Raw genomic sequence first — 23,023 nt, 5'->3', positions numbered from 1 at the left:
TAAATAAATCATTAGCCAGTAAGTATACATTTGGACTGTACAAAACCCTTTGATTTATCTCTTTGTTTATTTATTTTTTTCATTAATCAACACTTCTCAAAATCAACCATATATGGTAAACCTCTTGAAATATTTGTAAGGATGATCTGTGTCAGTTGAGGAAATTAAACATGGAACACAAATAATCATGAGGTGCACAAGCTAGGATCATTAAAGAGTTTTTCGTGCCTGAAGACCTACACGGCTGCATGATGCACCAAAAAACCTCCATGTTCCATGATTTATATGGGAGACGTCTAAATGAGGAGAAACAGATGCTGAGCAGGACCATGCACCTGTTCCACAGATTGAAATTACAGCCATAGCAGTTGAAAACATGTATGCCTTGTGGCCTCTTACAGTACACCAAAAGGTCAATGTTCTACTGTACAAAAGGGTAAAGAGAGGTTACCAAAGGATTTGCTCTTATCATGTCTTCCACATGGACATACTGCGATAGATAGCCTCATCTTCCTGACCTCTCAGTGCAACCCCTAACAACATTATTTGGCTCAATTAAACTGACATTTGAAACTTTGCCTCAGTCTCATATTATCTCATTTCCAGCCGCGGCTGCACGTACACACAATCATCTGTGTGCAGCCACCAATTTGCAATTAGCCCCATCTCTGTAGCTGGGAGGAATGATTTATTTCCATTATTTTCAAGGCCAAATGCTTCCTGGCTGCTTATTGTTTTGCTGATAAACCAGGGCTGGCTTGCCCTCAAAAGACTGTTGATTGTTCAAGCTATTTTATTTAGGCTTTCATCATCTGTGTTTTATCATTTCCCTCTATCATTAAATTTAGAAAAGCAGTCATAAAGCAGATGAGTTAAAGAGTTCACATCCAGGAACCGAGCACGGTTCATGCGATCAAACCCTGAGCTCCCCTTTTCTGACCCTTATCTCACTCCATACAGGTGTCAGACCACAAACATGGCAACTCAAACACATCATCCCAGCGTGGAGCCTGCTTCCCTTTATTTGTACAGCTGAAGCCCCGGTCGCCTCGGCTGAAAGGCACTGATGATGCACTTGCAATACTGAACAGATGAGGGACCTTTGCAGCCAGACGGCCATGAGAACGTCAAGTAAAATAAACATGTGTGTTCCCGTCATGCTTTCACTCATTCACTGCTGTCATATCTTTTACAAAGTGCTTTGGGCTGTTTGATTTTCACACTCAGGCTTATGATGCCCACACACACAGTAACATTTCCCATGACTCGAAAGTCACCTCTCTCACAGTAAAGAGATTTTGAATTTTTCAACCAATCAAGGAACTTGAATGAGTTCCTGTTAAAGACATTATCAGCTAATAAGAAAGATGTTAATATACCTGGAGAGCCTACTGTCTGAGACAAAGCAAAACCTGGAATAACTGATTGTTTTGCCACTTGGGGGCAGCAGAAACAAGCTGTGAGCAAAACACTGACATATTACCACCTTTTAAGTTGATATGATGAACTTTTTAGCAAACAGTTGCTTAATTACACATCCAGTGAATAATTTTGACTGTCCGCCGTTTGGTGCTGGGTGGCATATCAGAATGATTCTGTTGAAAATAGCTGCCTACTGTATCTGATTTTGCTATGAGAGCAATGAGAGTAAAAGAAAAACAGTCAAATTCTGGCCCGCAAAACCAAAACTTAGCTTAAAGATGCTAAAACAGTCTGTAGAGCCCAGAGGAGCAGCAGAGTTTGGTGATAGTTTTCTCTTGGTTTATCACTTTCGACACCTTTCACACACGTAGTGGCGTGATCCATTGAATATAATATTGATTATAGCTGCTTTAATGGCATGTTTGAACAACTTTGCAATTAGATAAATTCCATTTTATTGTCACCTTTCCATCGAATGAACACATTTTAACTTGAGTGTAGATTTGAAAAAATCAAGATTTAGAATCTGCCTCTTACTTTCCCACAATATCAAGTACAAACACACGAGAGCCACACAGACCCGGAATCAACAACCATCTGTCAGATATATGGCTGAAATGAAGCAGAACATGAAAAACAAGTCAATGTCAAGAAACATCCTCATCATCAAAGCTAATCTCGCATAACAGAACGTCTGTTAAGCGTTTAACCACAACAGACCACAGACAGAGCGAAGCCCATTATCCTTACCGAGCAGTTCTTGTGACATACGTTGGACCCAGAACAGCATGACAAACAGCTGCTCTGCATTTGCACACCAAGCCAAATAAATACTGAAGCGCGTTCCAGCTAAACTTTATAAGCAACATTGCCGTTCTATCCGGCAAGGGCGAATGTTTGTATGTAATTCAGTCAGCTGTAAAAGGCTGAAACAGCAAGTCCACCATCATAAATCAGTTTGGTGTTCTTTAAGGCTCTAAAGCTATCACCAGCTATCTTTGATCCACCCTGTCTGCAGAGCACATGTCCCATTTTCTATTGTTCACAGCAGAACAGAATCCCTTTGTCTTTTGGAATTAAGATGTTGAAATCAGCACTAATGGAAGCTGTGGTTGTGCAAATAACATATATTGAATTGCGATAGATGTTCTGTCATGTTGTACAAGTCTTTAGCCATGCTAGCAGTAGGTGTCTTGGAGGGAAATGTCGGTCGGTCAGTCAGTCCACCACTTTGGTCCAGATTGAAATACCTCAACAACTAGAGGATGGATTGCCATGCACTTTTGTATGAGCATTCATGTTCCCCAGAGGATGAATCCTAATGACTTTGTTGAGTCCTTGACTTTTCCTCCCGTGCCACCATGAGGTTAAAATGTTTTGGTTTTGTTTGAATTCTCTCAGCAACTATGAGGTGGATGCCATGGGATTTGGTACAGATGTCCACGGTTCACAGAGAATGAGTTGTAATAACTTAACTTTTCCTGTTGCGCCATCATCCGGTCAAATTTATAATTTGTCCAATACTTTGGCTTATAACCAAATACACATGTCGCGCACACAGATAATAATTACACAATCAGCCTCAGCTGTGCTTTGTGTTTGGTGCTGCCATCATGCTGAGCTAAGACATTGCTAGCATGTTAGCATGCTGATGTTAGCATTGAGCTCAAAGCACCGCTGCTACATGCAACCTGGCTGTTGTCTTTTTATTTTTCTATTATATATATATACATATATTCTATTATATCTTTATGTTTTCTCCCTACTGTGCACAGTGCTGATTGCAGGAGGACCTCATTTACTATCAGCTGTGGCCGTCTTGCGGTATAGACACACATAACCACAAGCTTTAGGTGTGAATGGGGAAATCTGACTGAAACGTGTTTTTTAAGTGTTTTTATAACATTTCAGCTTTTGACTAAGATACAGGATCTTGTTGAAACTATAAAGCTTGGTTTTTAATAATAAACATACTTTTCATTTTGTTGCAATTGAATCTGGTGAGTTTGCTTTCCGCTTTCTATGGATTTTTTCTTTATCAGTTGCTGTGAGTTCATCAGGTGGGTTTCTACTGTATATTTGTGTTTGGCCAATAGAGGCTTCAGATTTCCTGTACACATACTGTCGACCAACAGACTGTCTTGACACTGGAGTCAGTGACCTCAAATTCCATCATCTTGACCCCCAACCCTTATCACATGTTGAACTAAGCCAACTGTAGCATTACATATTTAATGAATCCAATTAGCTTTATTTACTGCATGCAATTCGGCTTCTTCACAACTTTTTCTTCCCTGAGAATATACTGTAAATTAAAAGTGCACAGTTTAATATCTAAAACAGGCTTCTGTTTTCATAGATGGTGCTGATGTGGCAAAAAGTAGAGACACTAATGAAGGCCTGATTAATGAATGGTGCACTTAACCTATAGAATGTCCTGTGCATGTTTTGTATGCACAGCACAAGTGTATATAAAGCCGAAACACCTTTGATTCAGTAAGACACTGCATGAATAAAGAGAATACAGTACAAAGTGAATGGTGTGTGGTAAACCTTTACAAATACATAGAACAAAGATGTAAACTTGGATTAGTTGTTTGTTGAGGAACAGAATTCATGGGCATAAATCCCCTCCTCCTGCTTGAGTCTAAAACTGCACAGTACAAAATAGGCTTTCAATGTAAACTCACGTCTACTACACAGATGTTGAAAATGAGAACCTATATGACTGGCACTTCTATAAGCACATACACGTATGTATGTGTGACACAAACAAAATGAAGGAAGTGAGACGACGCCTGAGACCCAACAATCTCTCAGGGTATCTATGTCCACCCCTTTTCAACTCCAGGCTATTTCTGAACCCATTTACGCCAAGCAGTGCTATTTTGGGACAACTGGGGGACTGGTGTGTGAGTGTGTACAAAGAAAGGGCGTTGAGTAATTCCAAAAAACTAAATGTAATAATGTGACATAGATTGCTTTATACCCTCAGACAGTGAAACCAACCCTTTCCATTCTCTTTGTAGAGGAAACACAAGTTGAGATTCTTACAGGCTGATTTACAATTGAAACCAGTATAGCATACCTCTATTGCTGTCCAAGTGCACCAAATGTATATTCATTCACAGCTGAAAATAGTCCCCAACAAATGCACTATTAACTCCTCTTTCAGATATGCTTTGCTAAAAACTGAATATAAGTCCAATACTCCTTTCACATAAATAAAAGCATTAATCATTGCGGCTTTGATATAACAATATTGGTTACAGCAGCTTTAAAGTTAGCATTAGTCTCTGGGAAATGAATGTTTCTGCACTGTAAATATAATGTCAGGGTTAGGGGTTAGTGGCTACGTGACTTAAATGTAAATACAGAAAAATGGAAAAAAAAGGCATACACACATGCGTTTGTTTAGAGGAAACACTGTCACTCCCTTTCAAAAAGAATGGCTAACTTTTAATTTCACTTATTCAGAATAGTACGACAAACTACAGCTCACTTGTAAATGCCTTGGAATTCATTTTGACTTTCAACAAATGGAATAATAACCTCCTCCTCCCAAAGGACCTTCCCTCTTGCCTGAGCACGATCCACTTCCTACCATACCTGCAGTAGTTTTGTGGTCCGAGCACAACACGTGCTAGTGGACATTACTGTTTTCTTGCTACAATGGTCTTTAAAGAGATCACAAATGAAAACATCTCAGCACCTTTATTGTGACTCTCAAAGCAGTGTGATATCCAGTTCCACTCAGTCTTGATACTTTACAGCCTGAATGAATTAGGAATCCAACCCTTTATCTTTAATGCTGAGCAGGATTTTTGACATGATTGGACACTCTTGTAAATACACAAGACAAGCATGCCTGCTAACAGCCTGCTGTTAAAACAAATACTGTTGAGCTGGCCTCTTGCCTGTGTAACAGATACCCCCTTTCTCACCACCGGGTTGCATTCGCTGTCTGGCCTGGCAGGGGTTCATGTTTCGAAAGCTTGGCAGTGCAGTGGCATGTGAAAAATGTCCCCCCATGTTGGGACGGCAGGAGAAAAGTAGAACAATAGGGCATGCTAATGTATTCTGATGTTTGGTGCCATCATATTCCGTTAGGGAACACTTTGTTAATGAGTAAAACGGGTTACTATGACTTTCATTTGAGCTGATGCATACGCAGTAACTAACACTGTCAGAATGTCACCTGAAATCTAAAATGTTTAATTCCAGCTGATCAACAGTATGTCACCATGAAAATCACGTGATATTAATAATATAATATTCAGTCTGGGGACCAGAGGAGGGCCTGGGAAAACTCCTTATTTAGACTTTCTTTCTTTACTTCAACAACCAAATTTAATGGAGACCCCCCCCCCCCATGATTTAATCAAAGGCACTTAATCTTTAAAACACCTCTGGGAAATATGAGGTTTCTCTTTTACGCACTGCACACAACATGGAATGTGAAGTTGCACAAGCCTTGCTTGTTCGTTTTGGTGTGTTTGGGGTCAGTTTGAACAAATTCAGAACTCACAAAACTAGGTTGAATTATGTTCTAAACACTGTAAGTCATTTATCATGTAAATTCTCATAACTGGTTATGATTAAAGGGGAACTCCACTGATTTGACACATCAGAGTCTGTTTGCAGGTCTTGGGGAGGACAGACAGAGTTAGACAGAAGCGAAGTTACCAGACCTCTGTAGCCCCCCGCTCCTCATCTCTGCTTGAGGCTAGCAGCTCGAGGCTACATTTACCACTACTAGCATAACACACCTGAATCTCCGGCTAAACTGTTTGCGGTCGAGTTGCATTGTGTGTAATGTAAGCGTCAGGTTTTGACGAGGAAGAAGGATGTGGAACAAAACAGACGATATCTCTGGTTCTGTTGGTCTGGTGAAACAGACGTGGCTCACTGTAAATCTCCTGGGTGCAGGCAACATATCAGCATACTCAAAAAAGGCTTTTTGTCATGTGATTGTAACAGTTTCCCCAAACAAATCATTCACAGTTGGGTGCTTTTGCTTCGAATAAAAAATCCATAAAAATGCTAGAAAAATGACATGGCTGTGAGGCAAGCGCACAGTTCACGAGGTGTAAGAGTGTGTTTGTCATTCACTGTCCCCCATAGGCCAGCGCTAATCCTGCTGCCGTTTTATGATCCACCAAGTGCGTCACACTGTTTCCATTCCAAACAGACCCTCCAGCCACCTTGCCTCTGCACTCTTACTCCACACATGCAGAGCTACTTGGTCCAAAGCCAGGTGCCCCAGGCCTCTTTCCAGGGCAGAGAGGCGGGGGTGTTACTGTAAGCAAGTCAAAATATTCATATTCACCTGTCAGTATTTCTATGTAGCAACATACTGTGGAGCAGAAGCAGTTGGATGTGACCCAACAATGAATGTTCCACTGCGAATACAATTAACCGTGTGGGGTGATTGGGTAAACCCCTGCACACCCTGATCTGGTATCAATTATCGGTTAAGCCAATTTATTTCCCATTTCAATTGAATATTCCCTGACATCTGATACACTGGAGAAAGACACAAAAAGGTACGATGCTGCGTAGCTATAAGAGTTAATGGCAGTATCATATCAAACTAATCGACTCATTTGGGTAATAGCACACATAAACTCTGATGAGTGTGTGCATGTGGTTGGGGGTGAAAGTGTTTCTTAGATGCTTGGTTAAAGCCTAAAAGTATCGTGTTGCAATTGTGACCTCTAGTGGCTCGGTAGATTACTTGCAGTAGCATGCTTTGAACTATATAACATGCATTAATCAATTAATAATGTATGAACATTTGCAAATGTCTCAGATAATAGATGAGGCCTTCTGCTCAATCAACTGTGATCCTTTCCACTAGCATCTAAATAAGAAGATTTAGAAAAATGGGCAGTTACAATACAAAGTACACAGACAAAATGAAAGCATATCATTCATGTAATTCAACACAGCCAATTTCTCCACATTTAGCCTACAAACCTTTAGCCTTTCATTGACATTACAATTACATTGGTTATGCATTGCCTCCACCACTGCTTATCTCCATTTGTTTGAGCTGTGGATACGTCCTGAGAACATCGGGCTGTTTGAGTACTTCGAGAAAAAGAGAGCAGGTCTCTTGACCTTTACCAATCACCTGATCGATCAGGTTAGTAACAGTCTTTTCTGGCAGTGAGCTGTGCTTAATATCCTGGTATTGTCGGTCTGTGACGATGTGTTTGGCGTGCACATGCTGCAGAATGAAGGAGTGATCCCCCCTCAGGCAGTCAATGAGTTCCACCTTGTGCGAAGTTATCCATGTCACAGCGGGGCCCTGTAAAAGACAGCAGGGTTTGTTTATCAATCCTAAATGAATGAGGTTTTGGGGGGTTATTCTGTATGAAATAGGTATTTTTTTTACAAATTCCACCCACCTGCACCTCTAAAGCACACAATTAACACGTTGTTTGTTTAATCCCTTCAAAAAGTTGCAGTGTTAAGCGGGACAGTTTCTTGGCCGGGAGCAACAAAGTTTGAATCCATTCCTTTAAAGACAGGCTATCAAGTGCAAAGCATTCATCTGAAATGGAGGAGGTCAATTTCTAAATACTATGGCTGTATTTGAAACCGCCTACTATACTGGCAGTACGTATTGATTTGCCCAAAATGTAGCATGTAGTATGAAAACTAAAGCAAAATCTGCAGTATGTGAAAAACACCTGCATGTCGTACTGATTGGGAATGCATCGGACCGGTCCACCTCGCATACTGTGTCCCACAATGCAAAGCGCTGGCGGTGGTTTGCCATTAACTCTGTTTCTGAAGAAATCTGAGGTGAGAAATAAGCAACCCAGTGAACTGAATCTTCACTCATATTAGATCTACAAGGCCTAATTTAAAAGTTTGTTCCGGCTTTCATATGCTGGGGGCACCACTGATCCAATATTCATAATACCCGCATGATTATTACTTCTGCTCTCTAAAATGGACACCAGCTAAGCCTGGCCAGCGTACTGCAAAATATATGGAATTGACAGTTTCATACAACGTACTACTATGAAAAGCAGTGTGCAGTATGTAGTACATACTGTGCAGTATGTACTACATACTCCTGTCATTTCCCTCCTGACCTGGAGTAACCCCTGTTCCTGCCACTCCCCCATCACCTGACTGCCCCACCTGCCTGTTCCCAATTCCCTCATCAGCCCTGCAGTGTATATATACCGGCCAATTTCCACCTGTTCCCGGTCCGATACTCTTATGTGTTAAGCGGTCAAGCTGGTTTGCCTAATCCCTGCCTGGTTGACTGCGCCTGTCTTTGTTCCCCTGCCTGGTTTCCTGACTCCTGCCGTTTAAAACAAAACAAGACAAACTTGAATCTTTTTCTGCTTGGTTTTTGGGTCCAAACCTGCCTTTACTGAGTCTTTACATTGTGTCACTGTTCAGCATATCCCTAAACTGCAGAGGCATAAAAAAGGCATCCCACTCTTGGTGAATCTATCCATGTGCATCTTACTGTGTAACTTTTTCTACCACTCTTGTGTGTGTATTTACCTGAGAAGAAGGAAGTGTCTCGTCTGCTGTTCCTGAGGAAAGCAGTGTCAGGATTTCTGGTTAAATGCTTTGATTAATGAATGAGAGACTGACAGAAAACACATGCTTATATTGTACAGATCACTAGTCAGAAGAGGGCAAAATGTTACCTGCATGTACTTGTGATGATTTCACAGACACTGAGAGATCAATATCACCATCAATATCGATACCAGATATTTTATCAGCACATATTACACTGGCGCCAAGCGCTGTGTAATTTGCTTGGGGAACCTGTCCGACATTCCCTGAACAAGGAAGAGAAACATACATCGAAACAACGTCGCACAACACGGTTGACTTTGGAAACAAGAACAGCTACGCGCTTTACTGACGCACAGCAATTTATTCTACAACTTTCGTTTCATGCTTTCATACTACAGGAAATACTTGAACACTCACCGGATGGACTACTTCCTGGATCACTCACTCTTTCAATCTTCATGTTGAGAGATTTTCCTTTTATGTTGGTTATTTCTCTGACATTAACAACACTTGTATTGTCAGCAAACACTGTTGGAGCGGGTGACCCTGTGAATATGGACGGCAGTCATCATAACTTGCGTGGCACTGTCCTTCACACACTTTTATTACAATCTATAAAAAAAGAGACACTTGCAAAAGTTGAGGCTCACTTACAGTATATACAGTACAGACAAGAGCTGTGTACAGGCAGATGTTTACCTGCAGTGTTTGGGTGGAAAAGCTGTTGCAGTGGCTGGTAACGGGCTTGATTCTCCCTGAGAATCTCACAGAAGCTCCGGCAGCTCTCTCCTCCCTTTTCAATGATTGTTTCCAGAAGCGCTCTCATCTGGTCCGACGCGCTGCTTTGCTTTTCTACCTTTAGGAATTCATTCCTAGATAAAATATCCCCACACTGATCCAGGATGTAACGAGGGTCACTGGAAAGCCACAAACAAAGTTTGTCCTTCTCTGACTTCAGCGTGTCCATGATCTGCGATGAGACAGGAAGCAGAAAGGCGGTAGGAGAGAGACATGGCATGCTGAGTGTGGATGTGTTGGTTCCCTCTGTAAATCCTCTGTAATCCTCATGTAACATCATGCAAGAGATGACTGCTAGTTTTTATATTCTAACCTTGTTTAATAAAGTGTTTCCTCCATGTAACTGACCGAATAAGACAATAATCAACACTTTATCGTGACTAACCGCCGCTCGCATAAATACCTTTTTTAACTTGAAATGATCTTTAAGTGACAAAGTAGATGAAGTCTGATGAAAACACGTCTTCGTGCATATGCAAGCAGAAATGTCAGATCACCAGCGGACTCACACGACAAGCAGACCCACATCTGGAGTCTCCTCATGACACAACAGACGGCCTACCTCTCTTTAGTTGGTGTGGAAAATCTGCAGGTATAAAAATGGATCTGAAGATTAAATATTTAAAACGTTTCCTGCTTTTACTCGACAGAGTCCCGCGCCCACTTCCTCGTCCCGTCCCCGGTCCCTGCGGCGGCCAGAGTTCAGCATCTCCAGGTGGGCCAAGCCCAGAAACACGGGCCGTGACGTGAACTTGAACTCTGTAATTTCCCCCCGGGGATCAATAAAGTATTTCTGATTCTGGTTCTGAGTTGTTATACAGAGGCTTTAGACTTGGACAGCCCTCCGTGCAGCTGCTTGGTCTTGGATGCAAGTTGAAATAGTTAAAAGTTAGTTCACCTTTTTCGAAGCGACGTGCGCAGTTTGAATGTTATATTTGATATATTGTGTAATGACTTTCTATAAAGTCTTTCAATGGCTCCTAACAGCAGCACTCTGTGTAACGACAGGGTCCACATAAACCTGAACCACCTCAGGATTCTGAAGTCCCCTGGAAGTACAATGATATATACACAGTAACATATCGGCTGGAGGCCTGCAGTCTGCTCCTGACACTGGTCTCTTCCCTGGACCTGTTTGTTCCAAAGTCAGAATACAAATGTACTGTAGGAATTATTATGTAGGACCTTTGTAGTTAGCCTCCAGCTTTGTTGCTCAGTAGTTCTGTACCCTGTAATAACACCCGTAAGTTAAAAATACCTACAGTATGAATTCTTTTCAAGAAACTAAATGTTATAAAAAAGTCTTTCTTTTAAATTTTAGGAGAACATATTGTGCAATACTAGTTTCCCACTTTAAAGGCCTTCAAATTCAAGTTGAATTGAATCAATGAAACAATCTGAAAAGTGAACGTCACTGTTCAAGAGCTGCGAGTAGACTTTCCTTTTCTCTGAAGCGTAAAATATTAGGAACCACCAATTACTAACCTGAGAGTAAACATCCACTAGCTGCTCAGGTAATATTAACATAATGATGATATGATTCAATTTCTATAATTTAACTGTATTTATAAAGAGGAAGTTAAAAACTGTGGGTTTAACGCATGAAGTGACTCATATCTGTGGTCAGTTGCATTTTGACTAATAATAAACAAGTAGTACTTATACATCATAGACATATACATTTTTTGTATTAAAATATAATTAAATGATTGCTTTAATGACAATATAGACCAAAACATGCACAGATACAAATCCACTGACATTGTTAAAATAACAAACATCCAGTCATGTTAAGTTAGCCATGGCACTCTGTCCATTCATTACATAAAGGTTAATGACTGGTCATTATGGCAGTGTTAATCCCAATCCCATTGCTGTCTTTGTCACGGTGGAGGGGCACAAAAGGGGCGACTGGAACTATGTAAATAATCAGTAAGAAATGTTTTTGACACTTTACAAAATGATGCATATTTCTGGTTAAAACTGACTGTTGAGGCAGGAGATGAGCGATAAGACGAAGGCTGTTTACACTTTTGTATACACTTATGCACAACAGTTGCAACGCAGACTTGTGTGGAATCTGATGGTAGAAATGGGCCTGCACCCCCGACTTGGATTGGCGCTTTAACATTAATATGTAAAAGATGACGCAATAAGGTAGATAAGTCACTTGTGATAGATAGAATAGTACTGATGCTGTTCATTCACAAAGGGTTGTAGTCATGGAGGCCGGAAGAGTTTTTACTGTTGAGGTGCATGTTTACTTTTGACAAACGTAGCATTGCGCTCCAGTGTTACAGCCCTCCTTCCGGACATCTGCTGGTTCAGCTCGCTCATATCCACCCCTGAGTCTAAGCTGGTTTCCCGACTCTCGACTGGCATTCGCCTCCTCTGCTGCTCTGACACGGCGTGATGGATCTCAGCTGCAGGTTTGCCCTCCAGGGATACGAACCAGGCCCGGGGAGGCTGAAGTGAGGGGATCTTGGAAAGTTCTGCCAAGGCATGCACAGAGTGTCTGCTGTCCACCATTTTATTTAATATTCCTGGGACGGACACCGACTCTGGGAGGCCGAAGTGACCCCTGGATGTGCTGGCAGAGGTCGGTGCCTGAGAGCCCTCTAGAACCCCAAGCTGGTCCTCAGTTTCCACGGCCTGGTTCTGGGTGGCAGAGGGACCTTTCGGCTGAGTCTGTGTAAAGCTGTCTTTACTCAGCGGCTCGGTGGCGGCACTGTTCGAAGCCCCTGCACGGGGAAGAGTGGCCGACCTGCTCCACTGCGGCTGCTCCAGCTGCTCCTCCACATGGAAGAACGCTGGAGCGTGAAGAATGGCAACAGGCTGGTTGTAGAAAAACAAATTCTCCGTCAGCGAGGCTGGAACTTTGATCTGCTCTGTCATTTTATGCAAACACATCTGATCACTCAGGTCCGTGTTGAGCTCCAGTTCGTCACACTCCAGCGTAATGGCCACAGCACTGGGGTTGGCTATCACGTTGCCATTGTGCATAGAAATAACAGAGACATTGTGCCGATCACCCCCCCTTTCTGTGAATGACTGGCGCAGTCCGTCCTGTGGACGTGAGGAGCCCCCTTCATCGTCACATGTGGAGGTGGTTTGGTCTTTCCTCATCACTGCTGGGATGTTCTTTCTTTTGCTTTCACTGAGCGAACTCCTGTAGACAAGACAGAGCATGTGCCTCAACCAGTGCAGTGCTACTGAAACTGAGCACACAGCAGGACTGCAGACATTCTGAACATGTTCAACTGGACAAATGCTGGATTTGATTTTGTGGTGAGCTGAAAATGATAAAATACCCAATGCCCTGTAGGCTTGGAGGGCAGCTATAATCAGCTTGGATTCAACACAAAAATACTATTTAAGCAACTTATAATAACTGATTAATAGGAACTACAACCTTCAGTTACAGCTCATAAAGCCTAGTGTTAACCTAATAGTTATAAAAGATATATTTTGAGATATGCTTGATTTTTGAGATTGCAACAAAACCAGAAAGTGCATCTTTAAATGTTATTCTGAGGAATCACATTGACATCACCACAACTTCTAGTATATGTGGACGAGTATGAGATGAAATCCTCTGTTACCTGCGATAAAACAACAACCCAGACAGAAGGCAGGTGACAAGAACAAGCATTCCTCCAAGGACAACCATCAGGAAAGATGAATGGCGCAAGAGGAAGTCAATGGGGATGGCAAGTCCAAAGAAACCTAAAGCATATAAACGGGCAGAAGGAGTTTCAATGAAAAACGTGTGGCATTTAATACATTTATAATATGTATTATAATTTATCTAATAAATGCAATTTCAATGGATTGTGAAAATGATTTTAAGATGATTTAAAATTATGTTTTTTTTCTTCCACTTGATTCCAAGGTTAGGAAAATTCAATTATCACAATCAGAACAATTCTGAAATACAGTAGTTTTACAACAACCGTCAACAAATCAGTGCTTGTATTTATATTGATTACCATGACATTTCCACCTTAGTGCTGAACACGCCAAGGGTAGTAGAATCAAAACACACAGAGCAATGTATTCTAGTTACAGCGTTCAGTATTCACTTGCCTCTGGTGGATGACAGAGGTGCTGCTATCCAGTAACCAAGGTGAGGAGCTGTGAACGTCCACATGAGCTTTCCTTCAACTGCCACCACCGTCCCCAGTCCCTTTCTCATCCATCCACCTAAAACAAATCACAAACACATCCACATTGTTTGTATAAAACTGTCTTCAATTTCCCACAACAACCTGTCACATTAAAATAAATCTCCTTCCAAAGACAGTCTATGGTAACGAGGAGGGTTCTGAAATCAATTGTCTAATTGGTGGAGACTCCACATTGTTGCTCCTCTGAGTAATTAATAATGCTTTTCCTTATTTTCTGTCATATATATAATGTTACAATGTTGGATATTCATATTAAACTTTGCTAAAGTTGCCAAATACGGAGCTAAACACAGGCTTCAGACTGCTGAACGTTACGTTTCCAACATTTATTTGTTGGAAGCTGATGTCACTAGAGGGAGGCGCTCATCCACCCGCTCAGACCGCTCTGCTCAGGACTACTCTTTTAAGTTTTTGGAGGTTGTACAGTATGTCGCGCAGAACGTGCTTTTCCAGTTGTGAAGGAAAGTTGGTTCATTTCTTGATGGACAGATGGCTTCATTTGTTGCTAAAGTAACGTGCCAAATTCAAGCACAAATATTTTCACATTATCCTTAGTTCAGCTCTGTGTTCATTTAGGCCTTAAGCCTACTCTTTTAGACCTGTGCCTACACAACATAGCTTTTTTATAAGGGTAAAAAATAAGTTTTAGTAATACTGGGGAGGTGTGTTTTATGGTGTAGATTTGAGATAATAGTGTATTACTTCTGAGCGTGGTTGCAAAACCATTTTGTATTGCCAAGGTATCCCTTAATTAGAGGAATGTGTTGTACAAGTACTGTTCTTTTTAATGGACTTATTGAAGGAACTGGTGGGATTGCATTGTGTTGTAATTGTATCTTGCATGATTGCATGTGACAAATAAATTGATTTATTGAACTACCAGCAATCACTTGAATCCAGTGGAGTTTGTAGTACAGTCAGTAGTAAAAAGTCTTGCAGAACTCACATAGTCAAAGTACCAATAATTCTCAATTTTACTTGAATAAATATGAAATATGTACCTACTTTACAACATCAGAAAATAATAAAAATCACCAGAAGAAGCACAACTGCTGAAAAATACCCCTACAACATAAAATGTGTCAACACACCTTTCCTGCATGATGGCACCCCTCAAACATTACTTCATACTATAATTCTCTACAGAAATGAAACGCAGGAATCACATTCTTATTTTTTTATTTATTTTTTTTAACATGAACAATACAGTGGAAAGAAATCATATCATATCTCCAGTGAAGAGTGGGCGTTCATTTGTACTCGGAGCGTGTGAAGTGCCTGGCAGCCAGCCTTTCTTCTTCTTGGACTTTCTGGCCAGCATCTCCCGACCCACCAGGTCGTCCATCCTTTTTCTGGTGCTCCAGCTGAGTCACGTAGGAGGCCCGTGTCTTTTCTACCTCCTCCGGAGCTTGCTCCTTCATCCTCAGTAGGTCTTTCTCCAGCTGACCCACTTTTGATTGAGCCTCTTCCACAGCAAAGTTCATTTTGCAGAGCTCAACCTCCAGTTCCAGGGCCACTGTCTCATGTTTTATTCTGAGGGACTTTTCAGCACTGAGGTTTTCTTTGAGCTGCTGCATCTCAAGCAAAAGAACGTGTTCGTCCTCCTGTTTTTTGGCAACCTCCTCCCTCAGGTCCTGTCCTTCCTCTTTGAGCTGTGGCTCTGGAACAGCAGCATCCATAAACTGCATCTCTGCTATCTCTTGGAGCTGGTCAGTCTGCTGCTCCTGGTCCCGGTGGGTTCTGTACCACTGGTACTTTGTTGGAGCCTTCTCTTTTTTTACACACTTTTCACACACTTTTTACACTCAGTGCTTGCTGCAGCAGCTCCATCTGAAGCTTCTGCAGCTGGAGGTTCATCTTCCTCCATTCAGATTGTGTCTTCTGGCTGGTGCATTCATCTTCAGTGATGCAGGGAACAAGCTTGAAGGCCTTCTTCATCAAAGTGACTTGCTTCTGCTGCAGTCTCACACTGAGATCCATGATGCCCTTTTTCAAAGCCGTGACATTCTTGTGCTGCTCTTGCTCAGCCACCTCAGTCTGGTCCACACTGGACTGGAATTTGGCCGTGAACTTCTCCAAATCTTCGTGAGCCTTCTGCAGCTGCAGAGTCGGCTGGCAGCAGAAACCATGCTCACATTTGAGCTTTGCTGCTCCAGCTTCTGCTTGGCCATGTCCATCTTGACATTAAGACTGGCAACTTTGTTGTCAGAGTTGACCAGGTCTCCGCGTGCCTCCTCCAGCTGGGTCTTCAAATCTTGGATGTTCCTCTAAGCAGCTGCTTGTTTACAATGAGACATGTGCTGCTTGAATTGAGAGTCTTTCAGCTGATCTCTTAAATGAGCATTTTCTCTCCTCAGCTTTGTCAATTCGTCCCTCTGGACACTTGCTTGCTGTGACTTCCATTTCTTTCTATATTTTCGTCTCTTCTCTGGTTTTCGTGCTCTCTGGAAACTACTGACTGAACAAACTGAACTGTGCTCCTCTTCGTCTTTGATCCTTTTTGATACTTTTGAATCACCACAGTTGATAACCATATGTGACAGTAAACTCTAAACCCTATTACTCTTACCCTACCTGCTGTTATGTTAATTACCATTACCATTTACAACTGAGTCCCCGTTGTTAAAGCTACATTTCCAAGCAGATGCCATACAATCCTCCCCACTGTATCACAATCTGTGCATGATAGCGACTTCTACTCACCGGTGGTCCGGTTAAAGAACCACGCCGGAACAACATTTGAACTCTGGAGTCCCCAGCTGTCAGGAATGCTGAGGCGGATCTGTATGGGCCCGCTCACATGTAACTCTACGTCTCCTGAGAAAAGCTGCACGCTGACCGCCGCCAGCGGACTCAACTCCACACCGACGTATCCTTGAAAAACAGAGGAGGTAATGCTTGAGAGAATTTGTGGATGAGACTAATACAACTTTCTTGGATGAAATTGTCTGGAATCAAATGTTCATGAATAAACACCTTAGCTAAATGGTTCAGTTTGAATCAGATCATTCTGATGGCACCTCTTTATATGTGCTGCTTTTAGCCCATTTATCTGCATTAGTCTGCATTCTCTCTACCACAGTGTCTTTTTTCATGCTACCACTAGATGGCACTACAGGAAAAAGATCCAAATCTTACACATTGTGGGTTTTAACTTGCAGTCACTTCACATTTCAGATAAACTGGAAATACTAATACTAGAAAAAGTGCTTTGGGTCACTTTTCTGGGAAAAAAAGTCAAATCACACATAAATTAATAAACATACTATTGTTTCCAGGGTACTGTTACTGCAACACACACCTGATGTACTGCTCATGATGCCTAGAGTGTTCAGAAAGCTGTCCTCTGACGGCAGCTTGGGAATGGTCAGGTAGGCTTTGACAGAAGTCACATTACTGCTTTCTGTCAGGTTCAGCAGGCTCTTGGGAAACTGGACAGCGGGCTGTGACGAAGCATCTACAAAATAAAAGAAAAAAACGTGATAAATAACAGCTGAAAATATGTATTTTTACGTACAACATACGCTTGTATTGACAATCAAAGAGAGAGACAGAGAGAACAAGACTTTAACGATATATACAGTACCAGATGTTTTGCCAGTGATCAGGACAGAATCATCAAAGAGCCAGATGTTCCCCTGATTCAGACCAAGCAGTGACATGGTCACAGATGAAAACACTGCAGAAATGAGAAGAGGAAGGGGAGAGATGCTATATTAGCATTAGGTACTTCCTTAAAAAATGTACTGGTTTTCCACTAGATGGCAGTGTGACATTGTGTTATATCAAGTCTGGTATATAACCTTACACAGAGGCAAGAAATGGCAAGCGCATAACTAAGCTTTTACTACAAAAACTATAGCTCGAGGTTCAGTTCTTTGCCGTCATTAGAAATGCATAGCACTCTGGATGGCAGATGAGGAAGAAGAAGACGCACACTCCAGATGTGGGTCATAAAAAGATCCCAAATAGCTTTGCCTGGGTGCTGCGCCTAATTAGGTGTCAAATGCAATGAGGTGGAGCAAAAAAAATGGCCTTGCAATGACAAGAAGAAAGTTTTGAAGTACATGAAGCTCAGTATTTCCACATTTTGAAGTGAAAAAAAAACACCTGCTATCTATCCTTCTGTGCTGAGTGTGAATGTGCAGATCCACTGACATGTGACTGCACAGGACGCAGCTGAAAGTGTAGTTACACAACGATTTTTCAGAAGGTGAAATTATGTTATAGGTTGAATTAAACCTCAACGAGCAGAGCCATGGAGCAGCTGATTACCTGGGCTGATGAAAAGAGATGATGGATAATGGAGTCTAGAACTCCTGCCACTCAATGGAAGAAATTAGGCCATTCTGAGCTCAGAGAACAGTCTAAACGTACTTGCAGACAATGAATAAAGAAACAACACTGCCTTTCTTATTTTCATCCATTTGATAAAGCTCATTATCTGGTGTTTCAGCTAAACCACATCCACATAAAGCACATACACACATTCTACATCTTGCCTGGCATTCTGTTGGTTTTACAAGGCAGCAGTGTGCAAATGTAGCCTTCCTTGCTGGCCACAATTGTGATAGGCGTCCCAGTTTGGTAAGGTACATGAAGCAAAACGCCCCCATCCTCCCCAGTAAGATCTGTGTTGGTCCTGGTGTAGTTGATGTAGACCTCCACCATCGCCTGGCTCAGGTACCGACGACTCAGCACGTCGTTGACCTGGACCTTTAGGTCAAAGGCAGAACCTGGGGGGGAAAATAAAGGTTGTGTTAAGACAAACAAAATATCAATTTACAGTTGAGCATGAAAGTTTATAGGAATTCAGGCTCACACATACACATCTACAAGGGATGGTCAAAATAACAAGAATACCTTACGATATCATACAGTCCACTAAAACACCACAAAAACAGTCTCAAAAATGACACCTCTCTTGACAAAATTATACATTATATACATTATAAGCGCCACAAAGGTAGTATTTGTTGCTGATTGCACTGAAGTACAAGGTATTGTAAGGTGTTCCTGTTATTTTGTCCACACCTTTTATGCAGCACCACCATGTGCTTTAATGCTTTAACAGAATGGAGTTGGTAGCATTTCCAATTAATGTTGACGGGGCCTTATTGACTACAAAACAGGGAAAGTAACTTGCAGAATCCCTTCGGGATATCAATCAATTAATCCCAGCAGATTTCACGGAGGTGGACACAAACGCAAATGGTAAAATAAGCCAGTTAGTACAGAAAAGTGTGCATTCAAGACAAAACTGCAACAACCCCACAGAGAATTAGCACCAAGTCTGCATTTCCCCTCAGCTCTGGAGCATTTTGTCAACTGTTCCGGTTTCACGGACGCAATTTTACTGTTTGGTTCAGACTAACAATCAGCTCTCATCAAGCCTGGTAGCTTTTTTTTACCCCTAAAAAAGTCTATGATAAAAAAAATCAGTTAAGTCAAGTTAACGACTAGCTGGGGAACATGGAGGAGCATTTAGCTGCTAAAGAGCCAGATATTTCCATCAGGAGTTGGTGACTGAATACTGAATACATTTAGTGGGTGGCCTGAAACACGACGCAGAATGAATGCTAATGTCAGACGTGTAAATAAGCAACTGTGTGCTAAGATGTTCACCATAATAACTTGGTGATATTATGTCACTGTTGTGTTTACAGCTTACTCTGCAACACCCACGTGGCCAAAAGAAAAATCAGTGAAATTGTAAATGGAATTCACTTAGAAAATTGTGAAAAGTCAAGTTTAGCATTCCAAACACCACCGTTTATTGGGGTAAATATGTGTGAATTTATTGCTGTGGACAAATCTGAAGGATGGCATAGCACGAGAGAACAGCGCATTTATATCAAACATGATTTCACAAACCAGCTGGAAGAAAAAACCTGAGCACAAGTGCCCCATAACAACTACTGAACGACGCTTCAAGGAAACTGCTCAGTATCCAGAGTACTGTTTACAGCTGCAAAGCTCTAGCACTGGCCAACTTCCTTCACCTACTGCCCCGCTATAAATATTCTCTACTGAACTGTACTGTTTCTACGCAGTCTGGCCCAGAGAGCCAGAAATCGCAGCAGCTGGCTCATTATGAACCTTCCACAGTTACAGTATAGCAGAGTTATTTTGTGCTAGGGGGCCATAAAAAAGATCCTTACCTCACTTTTTATTTCTATCTAAATGCTGCAATATCGCTATAGCAGCAATCTCACCGATGATAATGTCTTAAGCATCTTCCTGTAATGGTGGTAGTTCGACACTCACAGTAGCAGTGGTTGAATTGCTGCTGGTCTGATTGCTCACAATCCTGCTGCCAAAGCCTTACTGGAAACTCAGGAAGCCATGCCTTCGACTACCAGCTTTCACAATCTTTCAGCAAGTGCCAAAACCAGATAACCAGATCACCCTATATCATTGCCCCCAACAATTCCCTTTGATCAGAAGCAGACAAATGCCTGGAGCTGCCAGGAGTGCCTCCATTTTCAGCCACAATATGAAACAAGCATGTACATTTGGCGGGCGTTAAGTGTCATCCCACTGGGATACATACACCAGTGCAGATGGACAAGAGGATGCTCGTTTTGGGAGAGGCGACCGTTTTATGTGTGTTATGCCTTAGTGGCCAAACATAACAGAAGGGGGTCCCTACATCTGAAGTGGAGGTGTTTCGTGCCAGATTACTATAATCTCCCCATTTGGCGAACTGAACCACGCCACAAAGAGGTTTATGAAGTGGATTGAAATGGTCTGAGGCCGCTGAGGCAGATGAGAAATAGATCCCATGTTGCGTGTGATGCTGCTCGAACACTGTTATTATTGGGCACATAACAGCGCTGGTGACCAATAAAAAGAATGCATTTCTACTGAAGTGAAGTGTTTTCAGACGCTTTCGACTCCATTCATCAAACATTAAATGACCAAAGATGCTCTCCCCAGAAATGGAGACAGTAAATACTAGAGCAGCATGTTATTATTAGAATTGAAAACACCATGCTTGTTTGCTGACGTATCAGGCGGATTCAGCGTGACATTATTACAATTTCACAAAAGACTACGATCAAAATCAACGTACAGGGAGCACAAACATGTTGACTGTCCAGTTCTGCACAAACAGATGGTCCAACAGGGACTTATCTCTGGTGAGTGACCCCCCCCCGTCCCCCCAGCCCTCCCCACAAACATGCCTGCTTGTGTGTGTGTGTGTGTGTGTGAGAATTGGAATCAGGCCACACATTCCAACTGATGGAGGAAAACACAAGTGCACCCTTTGATATGTGGGCCAAATCGGCCTCAAGCACGAGTCAGCAATATCCAATTGAACTGCGACAAAAGATGTTCAGGGTGGAGCTGGGTGAGGGGGGGTGATGTCCGAACAACGACCAGTCAAATAATTACAACCCTCCCTGGAGCAAAAAGATTAAATCTTTAAGTCTGTTGCTTTGCCCATTATGAACGGATAACAATGAAGATGTTAATCTCAGCACGGCAGAATTGACCATCTGCTTCAAGAAAGGAGGAGGTTTTTGTGCATTTGTATTCCTACGTTTTCTCTTTTTATTAAGTGGAAGTGGAAAGTGTTCCCATGAGAGTTCACGCTGTAATGGGGGGGCAGGAGGGCTCGGAGGAGAAGGTTTGGCAGGACACAAGGCATGCCGGCAGGAGGGGGGTGGGGTGGGGGGGGGGTGATGGTACCAGGGACAACGGCATGCTTGGGTACATATCCAAGTGTTTCAGCCGACAACGCAGACATGGAGGATCATGTGATGACGGATGGTGATGCACTCCTACGGCAGCATGAATTAGTCATGAACCGCTTGATAAGTGAACAGGGCCACAAATCCCTCTTTCATTTCAGCTCCTCTCCGCTGCTCTGCTGTAAACAGGAAGGCTGTGATGAAAAGTGCATGCATCATATGAGACAGAAGGGGGGGGGGGGGGGCCTGCAGAGCTGCTCTCTGAGCCCCCACACATATGTTTAACACACTTGTTTTAATGGACAGCTTTTTTGTGCTTCTTGGCCGACTCCAAAGTCACTTTAAACATGTTAATACTGCAAATGATGCACAAAGACACTGATGAGTTGCTGCCTTGCTGGTGGTGATGCAGTTAAAGTGGACAGATGGAGAAACCGTTACTCATCACTTATTACTCATGAACAGATCAGTAGATTTGCGAGCAAATCCTGATACAGATGGTCCAGGCCTACTGAATGAGGACATCTATAATCCGTTAGAGGAGGACCTGTAATATGATGGTTGATAGAGTGAAAAAAACAACATTAATCCTTATTCTCCAGCTACAACGTCATTTAACAGTGATAACTATAAGTCTGAAGTTTTGCTGAAGCTGAAATCTCCCTGTGATGCAGCGAAGCCTCTACAAACCTGACAGGGGACCGGGCACTTGTTGTTGGCGCTGAGGAGGCTCTTGTTTCATGTGATCCCGGTTTGAAAAGTTCCCGTCATTGATATGCAGAAAGTGTCCTTGCGGAGTGAACTCTCCCCCCGTCGCGTTCCCATTCTCGCACACAGCCAGCGCGGACAGCAGACAGATCAACAGGCGCATGACTTTCAAAAAAAAAAAAGAAAAAAAGAAAAAAAGAAACGGTCGATCGGTGTTACTTTTTACTCGCCACGGGTCCAACTTTCATCTCCAACACGAGCAGAGATGCCCACTCTACTGCCATCCAATCTCCTCTCCTGTCAGACTCTGCGCAGGGAAACTCCTCCCCTCTAAGCTGCTTCGTGAGGCCCATACAGAGCTGCTCTATCCATCTATCTGTCCATCTATCCATCTATCTGTCCATCTATCCATCTATCTATCTGTCTATCTGTCTATCTATCTATCCATCTATCTATCTATCTATCTATCTATCTATCTATCTATCTGTCTATCTGTCCATCTATCTATCTATCTATCTATCTATCTATCTATCTATCTATCTGTCCATCTGTCCATCTATCTATCTATCTATCCATCTATCTATCTATCTATCTATCTATCTATCTATCTATCTATCTATCCATCTATCTATCTATCTATCTATCTATCTATCT

The 23,023-nt window shown here is 42.2% G+C and overlaps 2 protein-coding genes across 2 annotated transcripts; both read right to left on the bottom strand.

Annotated features, from left to right (window-relative positions):
- Nucleotides 1-7,316: 7,316 nt before the first annotated feature.
- LOC139292882 (uncharacterized) lies at nucleotides 7,317-9,938 on the bottom strand. Its single transcript, XM_070915281.1, has 5 exons — nucleotides 9,679-9,938; nucleotides 9,397-9,525; nucleotides 9,105-9,242; nucleotides 8,956-8,987; nucleotides 7,317-7,735 (listed from the first exon to the last, which is right to left on the bottom strand). The coding sequence occupies exons 1-5, from the start codon at nucleotides 9,803-9,805 to the stop codon at nucleotides 7,436-7,438; spliced, it is 726 nt and encodes a 241-aa protein (XP_070771382.1). The 5' UTR covers nucleotides 9,806-9,938; the 3' UTR covers nucleotides 7,317-7,435.
- A 2,080-nt stretch (nucleotides 9,939-12,018) lies between these two features.
- On the bottom strand, nucleotides 12,019-22,617 carry LOC139292933 (protein FAM171B-like). The gene is given in 9 exon segments (XM_070915343.1): nucleotides 12,019-12,946; nucleotides 13,380-13,503; nucleotides 13,864-13,980; nucleotides 16,668-16,838; nucleotides 17,266-17,421; nucleotides 17,551-17,643; nucleotides 18,467-18,700; nucleotides 22,352-22,545; nucleotides 22,577-22,617. Coding segments are annotated over 9 exon segments (2,058 nt in total).
- Nucleotides 22,618-23,023: the final 406 nt, after the last annotated feature.

This window comes from Enoplosus armatus, chromosome 11 (assembly GCF_043641665.1).
Source record: "Enoplosus armatus isolate fEnoArm2 chromosome 11, fEnoArm2.hap1, whole genome shotgun sequence".
Classification (NCBI taxonomy): domain Eukaryota; kingdom Metazoa; phylum Chordata; class Actinopteri; order Centrarchiformes; family Enoplosidae; genus Enoplosus; species Enoplosus armatus.
The sequence above is the reverse complement of the archived record's forward strand: the minus strand, read 5'-3'. Positions and strand labels throughout refer to the sequence as shown.